The 13,158-nt window shown below is 40.4% G+C and overlaps 1 protein-coding gene across 5 annotated transcripts in view; it reads right to left on the reverse strand.

Moving 5' to 3' along the window:
- Nucleotides 1-2,547: 2,547 nt before the first annotated feature.
- The window catches only part of ALCAM (activated leukocyte cell adhesion molecule), a 119,396-nt gene continuing 108,785 nt past the window's right edge, over nucleotides 2,548-13,158 (reverse strand). For 2 of the 5 annotated variants that reach the window (XM_075104553.1, XM_075104571.1), the window contains exons 13-16: nucleotides 12,817-12,855; nucleotides 12,401-12,518; nucleotides 5,608-5,724; nucleotides 2,548-3,909 (exon numbers count right to left, since the gene is read on the reverse strand). In XM_075104553.1, the coding sequence (XP_074960654.1) occupies nucleotides 5,637-5,724; nucleotides 12,401-12,518; nucleotides 12,817-12,855 (245 nt within the window). In that variant the 3' untranslated portion in view covers nucleotides 2,548-3,909; nucleotides 5,608-5,636. Of the gene's footprint in view, nucleotides 3,910-5,603; nucleotides 5,725-8,308; nucleotides 10,486-12,400; nucleotides 12,519-12,816; nucleotides 12,856-13,158 lie in introns of those variants that run through there. The other 3 variants (XM_075104581.1, XM_075104563.1, XM_075104544.1) reach the window with 3 other exon arrangements.

A 13,158-nucleotide genomic window follows, 5' to 3' on the forward strand; every position in this document is an offset into this window, starting at 1 on the left:
GGTTAGGAGAAGCACATAACTAGAAGTTATGCACCTCCTGTGTTCCCTCCATCACCTTCTGCCTGGAGGAAAAGATCTGTGTGAAAAAAACCTGTATTGGGCAATTCTTGGAAACAGCCACCTGGATGGAGACACATGCTCGTCAAAACAGAGCCCAGAAACCATTTGCACAGATGTGGTTGACACAGGAGGTCATGATCTCATTTCATATGGCGCTGCTTAATCTTAGCTGAGATAATTACATACATATGGCTGTCTAAACATGAAGTCAACAGGAAGGTACCCAGCCACATGTGGTACTACAAATAAATCAGATTTAACTCTAACAGCCAGCAGCTGAGGATATTAGGTGAGTATCGGATGCTCCCTGATGAAATTTATCATAAAGAAAAGAACGAGACAACAAATTTACATTTATTCTTGCTTTGTCTGTCTCTATGGGCTGGTACCAATATGGCTGAGACTCACGTTAGGATCTCATAATGCTCACGTAATAACCACTATAGAGTTTACTTATTTGTAAGTGTATTTCAAAGCATGACAGAATGAAACCTCTCTGGCCAGGAAAAGGTGTAACATATTGCCTAAAATACCTGTAGCGCTGGGTTGATGCTGGCAAGTCATGGCTAACCTACAGGTGACCAGGCGTGGATGGCTGGTTTTACCGGCAAGCAGTCTGGTAAGCATCGAACGCTAGCGAAGGCTCTGACCAGCCGTGAGCCCCAGCAGGGCAGTGCCTGGCGGTGCGCTACAGCCCTAGAACGGAGGCCGTTCGGTAGCACTTGGAACCAGAACAGGAGGTCCCTGATGCGTTGCCTTTTGCCGCATTGGCCCTACATACGCTTTTCTTTCTTTTTTTTTGTTTTTCCCAGAAGGCCTCACCTCTGGCCGCACCATTATCATGTTTCTGTGTGAGCGTTTTAACAGTGGTTTATATCCACTGCAGTACAGCTATCGTTCTGGATTTATTGCTTCTGGGGAAGGACTTACTGAGCTGCTGGGGAAGCCCGTGGGGTGTTTTTGCACGACGCTGCCTTCGCCGCGTGCAGGCACACCTGCTGGTTGGTGCCAAACTCAGTGGCAGTTTCCTGTACAGCCACCACACACTCCCTTAACTTCCCAGCCTTAAAACAAGAGGATCAGCTATCGCCCGCTCCCCCTTGCCCTGATTTTAAACCCTTTGTAAGCAGGGTTTCTTTTTCCTTCCTGTGTGTAGCAAAGTGAAGGTGAACTCCGGAGTGGCGTACGAAACCAGATTTGAACGGGCCCCCTAAGACTCATTGCTAGGGTATTTTTTTAACCAGGTCACAAGTAGAGACCCGCATGATGGCCTTCTGGAAGGTTTCACATGCCTGCCAGGCACGTGCTTTCCTCCACACGAGCGCCCGTGCTCTCTAGTCTACAAGAAGGCCTACACACCCACACCGAGCCCCTCGGGCTCCGCGGGACTTTTCGTCCCAGCCAGACTCTAGGGAGGCGCATTTGCAGGATCAGAGTCGGCAACAGCGCGAGCTCTGGGTGAGCGCCCTCCCTCGTGTCCGTACGTGCTCTTGTAAACGGAGATTTCAGACAAGCGAGTGAAGACATACTTCAGTTTTATTGTTGTTTAGGCATGGATAGAAACATTAATTCTTTTGCGCTCTTGGTTCTTGAAACGTGCCTACAGTGAAGTCGGAGCGGTGAAAAACCCGGCTCCTAGGATTGACGACTTAAAGTGCATAGGAGATCTAGCAGAATCTCAAAAGGCGAGGAGTCGGATTTATTCCCTTTTCGTAGCTGTGGAAGTTGAAGGACTTTTTTTTTTTTCTTCTCCTCTCCCCTGTATTCCCCAGACAGCGGTATGAGAATTTTCAGCCCTTCCCTATGCTTTCCCTTATGGTCTTTGGAGGTTTCTTCTCTGCATTTAAGAACTATTTGTAGTGCTATAAACAAAGACAGGTGATGTTTGCACGCTCCTTCACAGGACTCCGTTACAGCTTCTCCTGTTTAGAGTCACGCCCACTGCGTCGGTTTTGTTTTCTTTAAAAACGTGATATCACTTGGCAGTGTTCTCGCACCAAAAGAAAAAGATATATTTGTATATAAAGTAACTTTTTTGTGTGTCCACGTTTTATTTTGGAAAAACAGGTGTTTAAAAATTTTAGAATTTTTTTAACAAAATTCTAAAAAGAAAAAAAAAATCACAATATTTACAGAGATAACAGAATGGCTTAGCCATGCAAAACAAATCACTTTGGTTTTTTTCCCCCCATTTTACTTTGGTTTAAATATTGACCAAGATTATAATTTTTCCCTTTTTGCCAAATAAACCAGTAACAAATCAAAGTTTAGAGGCATGTAACAGGATTTCCCTCTAAGATTTTGTACAGCATAGAGTTTATAGGACATCTTATGTATTTAATCCATGCCAATGCACTACAGGAAGCTTTTATTAAGACATCAGTCACTACTGCCCAGACATGTAACATTTTACAAATTTACAAGTAACAGTGTTTTCTTCCCCCTAGATAATGCAAAAGTGGCAAAATACATTTCCTAACGTCCATCTTTTTCTTTTTATTTATTTATTTATTTATTTATGCCTACCAGTCTATAAAAACTTACTTTTTCCCTGGATATTTGTAAATGGAAACCTGATGTTCTGCTTGCTCTGCTGCTCCTCCCCATCAAAGCCGCCTGTTACTTTCTTCCAGAAACTCACCTTCCGCACAAGATGAAGCTTCTCTCCCTTTAGCACAACCTCCTATTGGCCATTTACCCTAAAATGTTTTCTCATCAGTACCATTCTAAAAATTCCCTCTCAAGCATAAAACATGTTTATAAAGTTACAAACTTGAATGTAACTGAAGATACATAGACATTTCATTGTTACAATTATATGTACTGTTTGATAAATTAGGTACCAGTTAAAAACACTCAAATTATCTCAAGGTGCATTCAATATCTGTAGCATAGTTAACAAAAACACACAAAAAATATATATATATTTTCCATTTTTGTGGGGAAAAAAATGCAGCTTTGATATGACCGCTTTTTGAAAAAAGTTTCCAATTCTGACTGGTATCTCTTTTGAAACGAAGAAAAGGTACAGTACTTTAAGGCAGCGGATAACATAAAGGAATCAAGACTAATCCCGATTTATTCCAGTTCCTTATCCTAATTCTAACATGAGAGACGACTGATAACGTATCAATGAAATGTGTGATTTGCTCTAGAAGAAAGGCATTATTAGCCACTGTCTGTACACAGGCTAGGAACTTCTCATTGTGTTCCTTGCTCCATACCCAGCCTGCTCTGTGGAAACTCTTTATCCTTTCTGGCTGTTTACCTTTGCGTGGTTTTTAAAGTGTTCGCTTTTATTAACAATTTAGTTTATCCTTGTCACAGCTGTCAACCTTCCCCTTTACTGTGATTTCACGGAACGGAAAAGGAGCTCGACGTTTTCCTTTAAGACAATCTTACACTCTAGGTACTTGCTACAAAGCAGAGGCTTCACCGATAACAATCAGAATTAGACATGTACCTGCTCAAAGGGTGTCATAAAAACAAGTGAAATAAAACCATTACACTATACATCAGATTAACAGCAACTCCCAGAACAAAGCCTTACAGTGTATAAAAATAGCTACGTAAAAAATTTACATAAAGGCAAACAAAAAGAAATCTTCAGTGCAGACATTTACCAAAAAATATTTCGAACAGAACACAACATGGTGACCTATTACCATGGCTGTTGCCAAAATTAGTTTGTGGTGGTTTTTTTTTTAGCTTGATATAATTGTGTCTAAAATCCCTTTGAAAACTTGGTAGTATGATCTGTTTAATACTTGAACCATGAATAGCTGTCACTTCTTTGTATATGTTTAAATACAATCCACGTTCATGCTTCAATTGGTCTATATGTATTCTCTGAAAATATGAAAGACAAAGCCAGTTAAACATTTTGAAATGTGCTAACCAAAATAACTACTCGGTATCTAACCTTCGCATAAAGAGCTACGTGAACAGTACTTTCTTCTGCCGTTCAATGACGAGAACACTTTCTTTCCCGGTAAGAATAGCTGTTGCAATATCGTTCCAGTAAATCCAACAAGGTTATCTGGTAAGTAATGGATTTATGGATAAGCTTTCTTTTATGTAGATCTACTGATCTGAAGAAATAAAGTAATTAGAGTAAAAGACTGCACTGAAGGCACAGGATGATATTTGAACTCCTGTGTTCAGTAAATACCCTCAGCTAATTTCAGCCCCATCTAATCACCTCAATATTGCAATGTTGCAGAAGGTACCAGATCTAGAAGGAAAAGAAAAAATACAAAGCAAGCCCTAACCACAAAGATTACAGAATTTTCTCATAGAATTGCAGTAGAAATGCTGGGTGTTTACACTGCAACATTTTCAAGATCCAAATTAATATTTCACTTCCAAATCGTTCATAGGGCATAATCTTGGTATTCCCAGTTCCCTCTTTCAAACTAGTAAAACAGTGACGTTGCTAGCAAAGAGCATACAGCAACGCTCCACCTCTTCATATACTATATAATCGTTCTACCTAGTGAATTCTGAACACTTAGTGCAAAAATAGCGCCTTGTACTTCAGAATTTCAGACAATACTAGCATACTGAAATCGTTAATAAGGAGAGCTGTCTTTATTTGAAGGAGAAATTTTTTCATCTAAAAATGAAATGAGGCAACTCTCACAACACACCCCACTGAACACTTGCCACTCTCGTTGTTAAGAGCAGTTGATGACCAACTCAAGAAACCTCAGTACGGTTAGCTGGTTTCCACACTCTTGCGCTAGAACAGCGTTAATGTAACATGGCCTTCGTTGGTCAGAAAAATGGGCTGAACCCCTACCTTGGGTACTACGGGGAGCGCAGCAGTGGTGTATGTATATGTGAGCACCAGGTGGTGCTATTGGTGCTTTGTAACGCTCCCGGAACTCCCAACAGAACTTCTGCATCTACCTGATCATTTGTATATGGTTTATTTTATAGAGATCCCAGCTTGGGAAACCGTCACAACCGTTGCATGGTTACTAACTTAAAAATACAGTGTCTTCTTCCAGGGTAAAATTGCTAATAGCGTGAGTGTGTGAAATCTTGAGTAAAAGAACAGTTTTTTTGGTCTAAGCAAAGCTTCATGCCTCTTGCAGTGATGATGAGTAAAGCTGACTGAGGACTTAGAAACTGTTGCTTCCAGTAAGGGAAGAAGGTTCTTGTGAGCATTTCAAGTCATAACTCAAAACCTTCTAAACCATACCTAAACATACTCTTCATATACATACACAGGCGCATGTATACCACGGTGATATATCATACCAATTTGTACTTCCCCAAGTATGTGGATTAAAATAAAGCCAAGTACTAAGTTATGTCTAAATGTCAGGCTTCTTTAATACGTGCGCATGCAGGTATGAATTCTTAACTGGCCAGGGGCTCGAGTCTGCCTGTCCTAATACTGCACCACTCAAAATCACTCCACTGGCTCTCAAAGGGGAGCAACAGACTCCAGGCTGCCGCTGTGATGGCTAGACAGAGATCACTACAGAGAAATGGCGGACAGAGAGATGTTAAACGCTGCAGTATGAAACACTTACTTACCTGGAATGACGACTGACATATTTTGTCTCTTAAGTTTCAGATTTATGATTGTTTTCTTCTAGTTTTTTGTTTTCTTCTATATTTCCAAGATCTTTGTCTACATGTTTTGACGCTGTCCTATAATGAAAAATTGAGGTCATTTTTACAGGTCTAGAGCATTTCTTTCCATCCTCACATCAACGACACCATCTCCTCCCCTCTCAGCAATAGATGAAATTCTTACAGTTCTGATCTGAGCAGAGCAATAGGCTTGCATATGTCTGTAAATAGACCAATAGCACCAGTTCCCCCACTGGAGCTAGCACCATGTATAAGCATGTTTTACTTCTGGAGGAATTCAGAATCATTCTGAGCTAACAGACATTTAGTGAGGTTAAACCAGTTGTACAGATCCACGTTTCTTGACAAATTAATTGCGTAGGTTGTTTCAATAAACAAGAGTTTGCTTTAAGGCGTACTAAAATGTTACAAGTGAGGCTAAGATATCTTGATCAACACAGCAATCTTTTGTGTGCTTGTAGTAATTGACTTTCAGAGCCCGTGCCAAACGGAAGCTCTTTGAAGAAATTAATGAAAATTCTACCACCACCAAAAAAACTCACTCTGGCTTCCAGATCCGTGCTGGCTACGACTGACAAGCTTTGGGTAAAGAAGAGATTGTGTAGATGGTTGGGGGGGGGGGGCGGGGGGGGAAGGAAAAAAAAAGAGGTATGCCTCATTTAAAATAGCAGGTCTTCCTTAATGCAAGTAGAGGAGATGAATTAATGAGTTAAGTGCTTAGTTTAGCTTAGCACAATAAAACCACTAAGCCATTCATTTAATGTGTGAGAAGCCTCACTGTCTGCCAAGGTGAGAGATTCCTGCAGCGCTGCGATAACATTTTGAAGGCCGCAATTTTTACAATGTAAATGGGCAAATGTGTTTGAGTGGGACAAAGTAAATCCCTTGTGTCAAAGCAGATTATTGTATACGCATTTTCTCTATGGATAATTTGTCTCCCCTACAGAAAAGTAACGTCTGTTGTGACAGATGCGTGCATATGCTCACCCTTGCTTCAGGGTAAAGACCCGTAGTGACACTGACTTGCAAAATACAATGAAGACACAGGTTAGCAAGCTAGTGTGACATGTCACGCTGACACCATGCAGGTATGTACCTCCCCAAACCGCTGATCCAAATATTTGCTAGTGGAGTGTTTCTGTGCACATCCTCCATCTGAGCAAAGGCCGCCAGCAGTGGCTAAGCACTACATGTGCCCTGAGCTGGAATTAGCCTTGAACAGTACTGTTAAGAGAGTACAGTTTAGTTCTTGTCTCAGAAGAGCACCTGAGAGGGTGCAAACGCACCTAACCCTCGACGCCTCTGGGAGTGCTGCTGAAATGCTGCTCTCTGGGCTGGGGAGCAGCGTGTGAGGTGGAGGGCCGGGGGGCACGGGATTCCGGGCCCAAAAATCCCACCCAATACACTGAATGGGACCTTTCTAAGATCTTTTTGGTTTTAGAGTAGGTTATTTCCTGAGCGGCTATAAGTCTTGGTGCTTCAAAGCTGCATTCACCTTTTACTATTGGTTTTAGAGTGCCTCTGTTACGTTTGTGGGGTTGCCAGCAAGGTGTCTGTGCTGAAAACCCACTTACTGCAAAGATCCAAACTTCTGCTTATCACAGACAAGTTTAATTTTTCAGAGGTTGAGATTATGTCACAAAGTAACTTGTTCTACACTGGTAAATTTCTACTGTGCAGTAACTTCCTACTTTCTTCTGGTATTCAAAACCTGAAACATGTGATGTGCACAGAAGGAAAGGATATAAGATGCAATGAAGAAGAAAATTCAATGCTTTGGTAGAGATTGGCCTTCTGTGATCTTAACCTTTAACAAATCTCTTTAATCCTAGTAAAAAGCTCAAATCCTCAATCAAACAAATCCCTTAAAAAATTAAAAACTTTTTTTTTAAACTGTAAAAAAAAAATGTTTGTTTTGGGTAGAGCACAGGATTTGGCTCGTCATGTGGCTAATGAACCTTTTCCATAAAGAAGCCTTACAAAATTGGAGACAGTAGGGAAAGAGATGGAAAGCCAAAGAATCTGGACTCGGGCAATTACCTGAGCTGCAATGAGTTGGAGGCGAGAAAGCGGTATATGCACGTCTGCCCTCGTGTAACCGCTTATGTCTGTTGTTGGAAACAAGGGAGCCGACTGGATGGACTATTGGCATGGCTCAGTGTGATCTTGGGTTTTTGGGGTTTGTTTTGGCCTCTTATCAAGAGTTTTACAGTGCCCAAAGCAGACTGGATTTCATATGCCCTGACACTAACAGCAGAGGTAACTCTAGCTAGCATTACTGGTCTTTTGGTTAATATTGTTCAGTGACTAAACCCAGCAGGTTCTGCAATGAGATCAGGTTTTGATTTTTAAAGTGTTCTATTTTTGTTCTGGATTCAATGAAACTATGCCCCTGTTCACTAAAAGTCACCTCCATTTTCCTAAAGCCAAAATGGGTGAAAAAGGGAGATTTAAAAGGCAGGCAACCAAGAACTCTTTTGAAGGATGGTATATACCACTTGCTTGAAATGAGAGCAGCAGTAGTTTTTAATGTCTGACAATCAGATGGATTTCGATTCTCAGTGCCCAAGACTGAAATACAGCAGCTTAATGCTGGTGGTTTGGTGATCTTGCTGACTTTTTTCTTCTTTTTTGTTCCCCAAATACTGATATCTAGGCGGATTCACCAGCTCAGCACAAGCAATACTGCTGCCTTTTTTAGTGCTATCTAAACAGCGTTATTAAGAGACAGAGGAGGAATTTTGCACTGAGTTGCAGCAGTGTGATCCACTGGCTGTGCTCTGCCAGCAGCAGAGGAATAGGCGACCCTGGCATGGCACCAAACCTCAGGGCCCGACAGACGTGGCCTGGGTCTGTAACAGAGGAACGGCCCAAAACATGGGTTTCCATCACTTCCTGAGGTGACTTGAGGCAGAGGACAAACGGTCCTTTGTCAGCTTAACATTCAACAACAGTTGTTCCTTACTTTTTTTGTGCATTAACTACTGTCAGCTTGCTCCATTTGCAACTCAAGACCAACTTCCCAATGATATCTGAGCAGCTGGGCAACACAGTCCGGATGGGTGCAAATATTCCAGAGGATTTGCTGAAAAGGGCAAGACAGCCCACTTTGCCCAGGCTGTCTCACACACTTTATCTATGGTTCCACAAACAAAGCCTGCACCTTAGCATGCTCTGGCCCCATCATTCTGAAGAGTGAGAATTGACTTGTATGAATATGATTTTACTTGTGTCTCTACACTGTTTGTTTTTTTTAATTCATTTGTAAAACATGGATCATTCTTAGCTCTTGCTAAAATTATGAGTCATATTTTATATGCTTGCTCTTCAGGAAAATAATTATCCGCAGGGAATCCTAATCAAAATATCTCTGTAAGTAGTACCAAAGTGAGGTTTTTAATTTCCTTTGGAGTGTGCGTGTGCGCACGCGCTGAGGGGCCATTGTTTTCAGGGATTTTGTTTAGATAATGTTCATAGCATTGTTTTTAATACAAAGACCATTTTCCATCTCAAATGTTTTGCCTGCACATAGATGTTGTTGGGTTTTAATTTCTGATTTCTTTTAATCTCGCAAGCCTAGTCCTCACCCTCAATACTGTTTAAGGAAGGAAAACTGCAGTGCTTTTGTCCTTGTTGCCCAAGCTTGCGATAAGGACAGGTAATTATTTTCAAATGTCCATCAGTAGGAAAAAAAGGCTGAGATATTAGAAAAACATTCCAGTTTGGAAACGAGTGACCATTCTTTAATTTGTGCCACTTTTGTTGTAGTTGTGTGACATGAAGTGACACTTTCAGAGATGGGAATTGCACAAAAACCAACACAAATGCTGAGTTTGTTCAAAACATACAGCAAGTTTCCTACGTATTTGACCTGCCATATTTGGATTCATATGTTAGTTTCCTTAGAAGTACCAGAAAAGCAGAACTGTTATGCGTCAAGCATTCAGTTTCAGAGACACTAGTAACATTCTTGATTACTCTGACCTAAGAAGAATTTAAAGAGTTTGGTGTGCTCTGAGTATGAACAATCTTAAGGCTGCTGCTGTGCTCTGCTTTGCTGCGTTTTGAACCACTGTAACCTTGATCTAGCTTCACATGACTTGAGATTTGTGCACCTCCAAACCCAAGGAGCAAAAATGTGACCAAGGTCCAATCCACACACGAAACTTCCATGCCTAGAGAACAGGGATACAGGATGCTGGGTGCATTCTTTTATTTCTAAACCTTTAATTTGTGCTGTACTCCCGGCTGTTTCTGGCAAGGTGAAAATTTAATATATGAAGGATTTGCTGAAGATGGGTGTCCAAGACTCACTTGACTGAGGTCTGACACAAAAATTTTAGAAAGATTCTGAAGTGCTAAGTTATATTCTGTTTGGTGCAAATTAATTTAAAAATTCCTTCTTGGAGAAAGGAGAAACCTGTAGGAAACAAGTCTTTGGCCTTCTGCTCAGATGAAGGAGAAACATAGCATGCTGGGGTAGGAAGCCTCAACTCTTTATTCAAGAGGGGGCTGGTTGCGGCATGTGGAATACAGATGAGTCCCTGATTTATGGGATAATATTCATAGTGAAAAGAATATGTGGCAATAATCAGCTTTTGCATCAAGTGGAGCTGAGGCAGTGAATAACTGTATAAGTGATTTATTGTGAATATATTCCAAGGCTACAAGTATAATTCCTACTTAGTGTGGATGACAAGACAATAGAAGATTATACAAACCACAACACCAATAATGAAAAAAAAGTAATGTTTTTCTTGCCTCGGCAGACTTGGAAAGTTCTGTGCTGCTGCCTTCTCAGACTTTCCTTTGGCGTCACTTTGGGGATAGAGATTAGGTGAGTTACTGTTCAAGGGTGGGTTCAAAAAATAACTACTAACACTCTTGGCCTGTATGGAGATGGAGGGATTGAAAGGTGCTTTTTGCACGGTCTACCCTGATTTCTAGTCTACAATTCATGCTGAAAACTCTGTCAGAATAGGTACTGACACTCTGCTTGCTCTTGCAAGTATGGTGTGCAAAAAGCAGAGAGGATAACAACAGATCAACCTAAATATACGCTGAGAATAGGAGATTGTCAGTGATGATGCATCAATTAAGGGCTCCAGAGGCCAGCAACCATGCATCACATAAGACGACTATTATTTAACTAAAAAGGGATTTTTATTTTGTTCGCAGTCAACCTGTCTAATCAATTCTAGGTCTAATTTTTAGTCTAAGCTTGTAGAAGAGAAGTTGAGCATGAGGAAAAGAAGTGGTGTCCAATTAAAATAAACTGTATCCTATCTTTGAAGCTGAAAGAGATATCTTAAGTCATAAAACTCTTCTCATCAAAGAACATGCTATATTCTAAGATTCCTGTTAGCTCTCCCCACTAAATAATGGTACAAGAAAAGATACATCACTTTCTTTGCCCTCCTTATACCCAAACCACCTCTTCCAAAAATCCCAAACCAGTGAATCACAGTTTCATGAGTCCACATTCTCACACTCAAAAGGAAAGACAAAAGAACATGATCCTAGACATTATTACACTAGCAGCAAAGTGTGGGAGAAAGAGCTTAACATTATTAGGACTTTTTAATTTCTACCAAAACAAGCATAAGCTTTGCAAAAAAATATTTTTTTCCCCTGTGTAACATCTGAATATGGTTCTGTGCTTGGGTAATTTATAGCAGTTCTTTCTTTGAAAAACTTCCAAAACCTGCTCAGTTATGGCTGGAGCAAAATCCTTATGTATTCTCCAAAAAAGACTATTCGGAAGCAGATGGAGAATTCCTTGTTGTACTTTCACATCAATGAAAACACATTTGTTCATAGTAAAATCCCACTGGTATATTTTAGATCTCATTTAATCTAATTTTAATGAAAGGTCATAGAAAGAACAACTGAACTTTAAGATTGCTTCTATACCTGTACAGATTTGTGCATGTGATGCATAACTACCTTGATCTTTCCTGTTAAGAAGCAGCTCTAAGGTACCCTTCAGAGCACAAGCCTGCCCTCAGTTCTCCCTGGAGACCAATGTACGGGGATAAGGCCAAATGGCATATAGTCACGGCTATCTTAAGATGGAGAAACGTGATTACTTTTTGAGAACATCCCGTTTATTTTCTAAAGTGAGCCTGTGTGATAATAAAGAAATTTGAAAGCAAGCAGGACTCACTGGCAAATCCTGGTCTATGCCTAGGATGGCTAAAACATATTCTTTTGGACGACAGCTTCTAGTTTGTCAGCAACGCAAGGTCTATCTCTACCAATTTTACTTCAGAGATCTCTAAGTATATACGGACAAATGAATTAAGGATCTCTCTTCTCCCTGAGATGGTTTAGACTTTTTCTGTAATTTAATCCATTTTTAAAGCAAACAAGCTGCTCAACTTCTAAGTGAAGAGCTTCTAGTACCAAAAGCCACACAGAGGTAAAATAAGTAGTAGGTACTACAATTAAACGCAAGAATCAGCACAGACTTGGCTGTCACAAAACAGAACCTCATTACAGGTGATGATCTATGAAAAGTCTTGGAGTCCCACCTCCAGGAGATGTGTCCTGTTAAGCATTAGCACAAGCTGATCAGAGGTACCAGGTTTCCTTTCTCTATTAAATCCACCTACTGTAACAGCTTTTCCCCACTCAGACTACTGGAATGCTGCAGGAAGGAAAACAGGTGAACATACATTTCCACTTATGATTTTGTTTTTCAATTAGTATCAAGTTTTCCATAAATTCTTACTTTGATTTCTTCACATAGAGCCAGTAGACAACACCTGCAACCAGAGCAGCCAGCAGAAGACCGACTACAATCCCCACTATTAGCTTTGCCTGGTCATTAACCTTTTCGCTATTGTCATCTGAAGCAAAGAAGAAAAGTTAATGAGGTGACCTATGATAAAGCATGACACCATTTCTAAAGAATTTCCATCAGAAACAAGAAAAGGGGTCACAAAGGAAAAATTTTAAAAAGTAGGTGTTGTTCTTAAAAACACATTTAAGGCTTCAAGGAAGTCACATGCTTAGTCAAATATGGCACTAGCTATTTCAAATCAAGTCCAGCTTCGAGGGACTGTGGAAATTGTTCTGTGATGCTACATAGGTCTTGAACCGAGACAATCAACAGAAAGGGTTACAGAGACAGAAGAGCATACATACCACTTCTATCCTCTGGCTCATCGTATTCTGGAATGCTTACTGAAATGAAAAAATGTTAAAATTAAGACAAAATGTGTTAGACCTGAACATCACTTTCAATTGCCTATTTACAGCAACGACAGAAATGCTGAAACTTAATGCAGTGTTTGCCAAACAACAAGGTAATTAATCAATACCTTTAAGCAGAAGTCTTTCCTTTGTAACTATAATATAGCAACTTGAAGAATCTTTTTCAAAACCAGTAATACTAATCTCTGAAATATTTCTGACTGAGCATTTCTGTGCTACCCTTCCACAAACTGTAGCTTCTCACCACCTTTCATCACTGAAAAGTGACATTTG

Source organism: Phalacrocorax aristotelis, chromosome 1, assembly GCF_949628215.1.
Source record: "Phalacrocorax aristotelis chromosome 1, bGulAri2.1, whole genome shotgun sequence".
Taxonomy (NCBI): domain Eukaryota; kingdom Metazoa; phylum Chordata; class Aves; order Suliformes; family Phalacrocoracidae; genus Phalacrocorax; species Phalacrocorax aristotelis.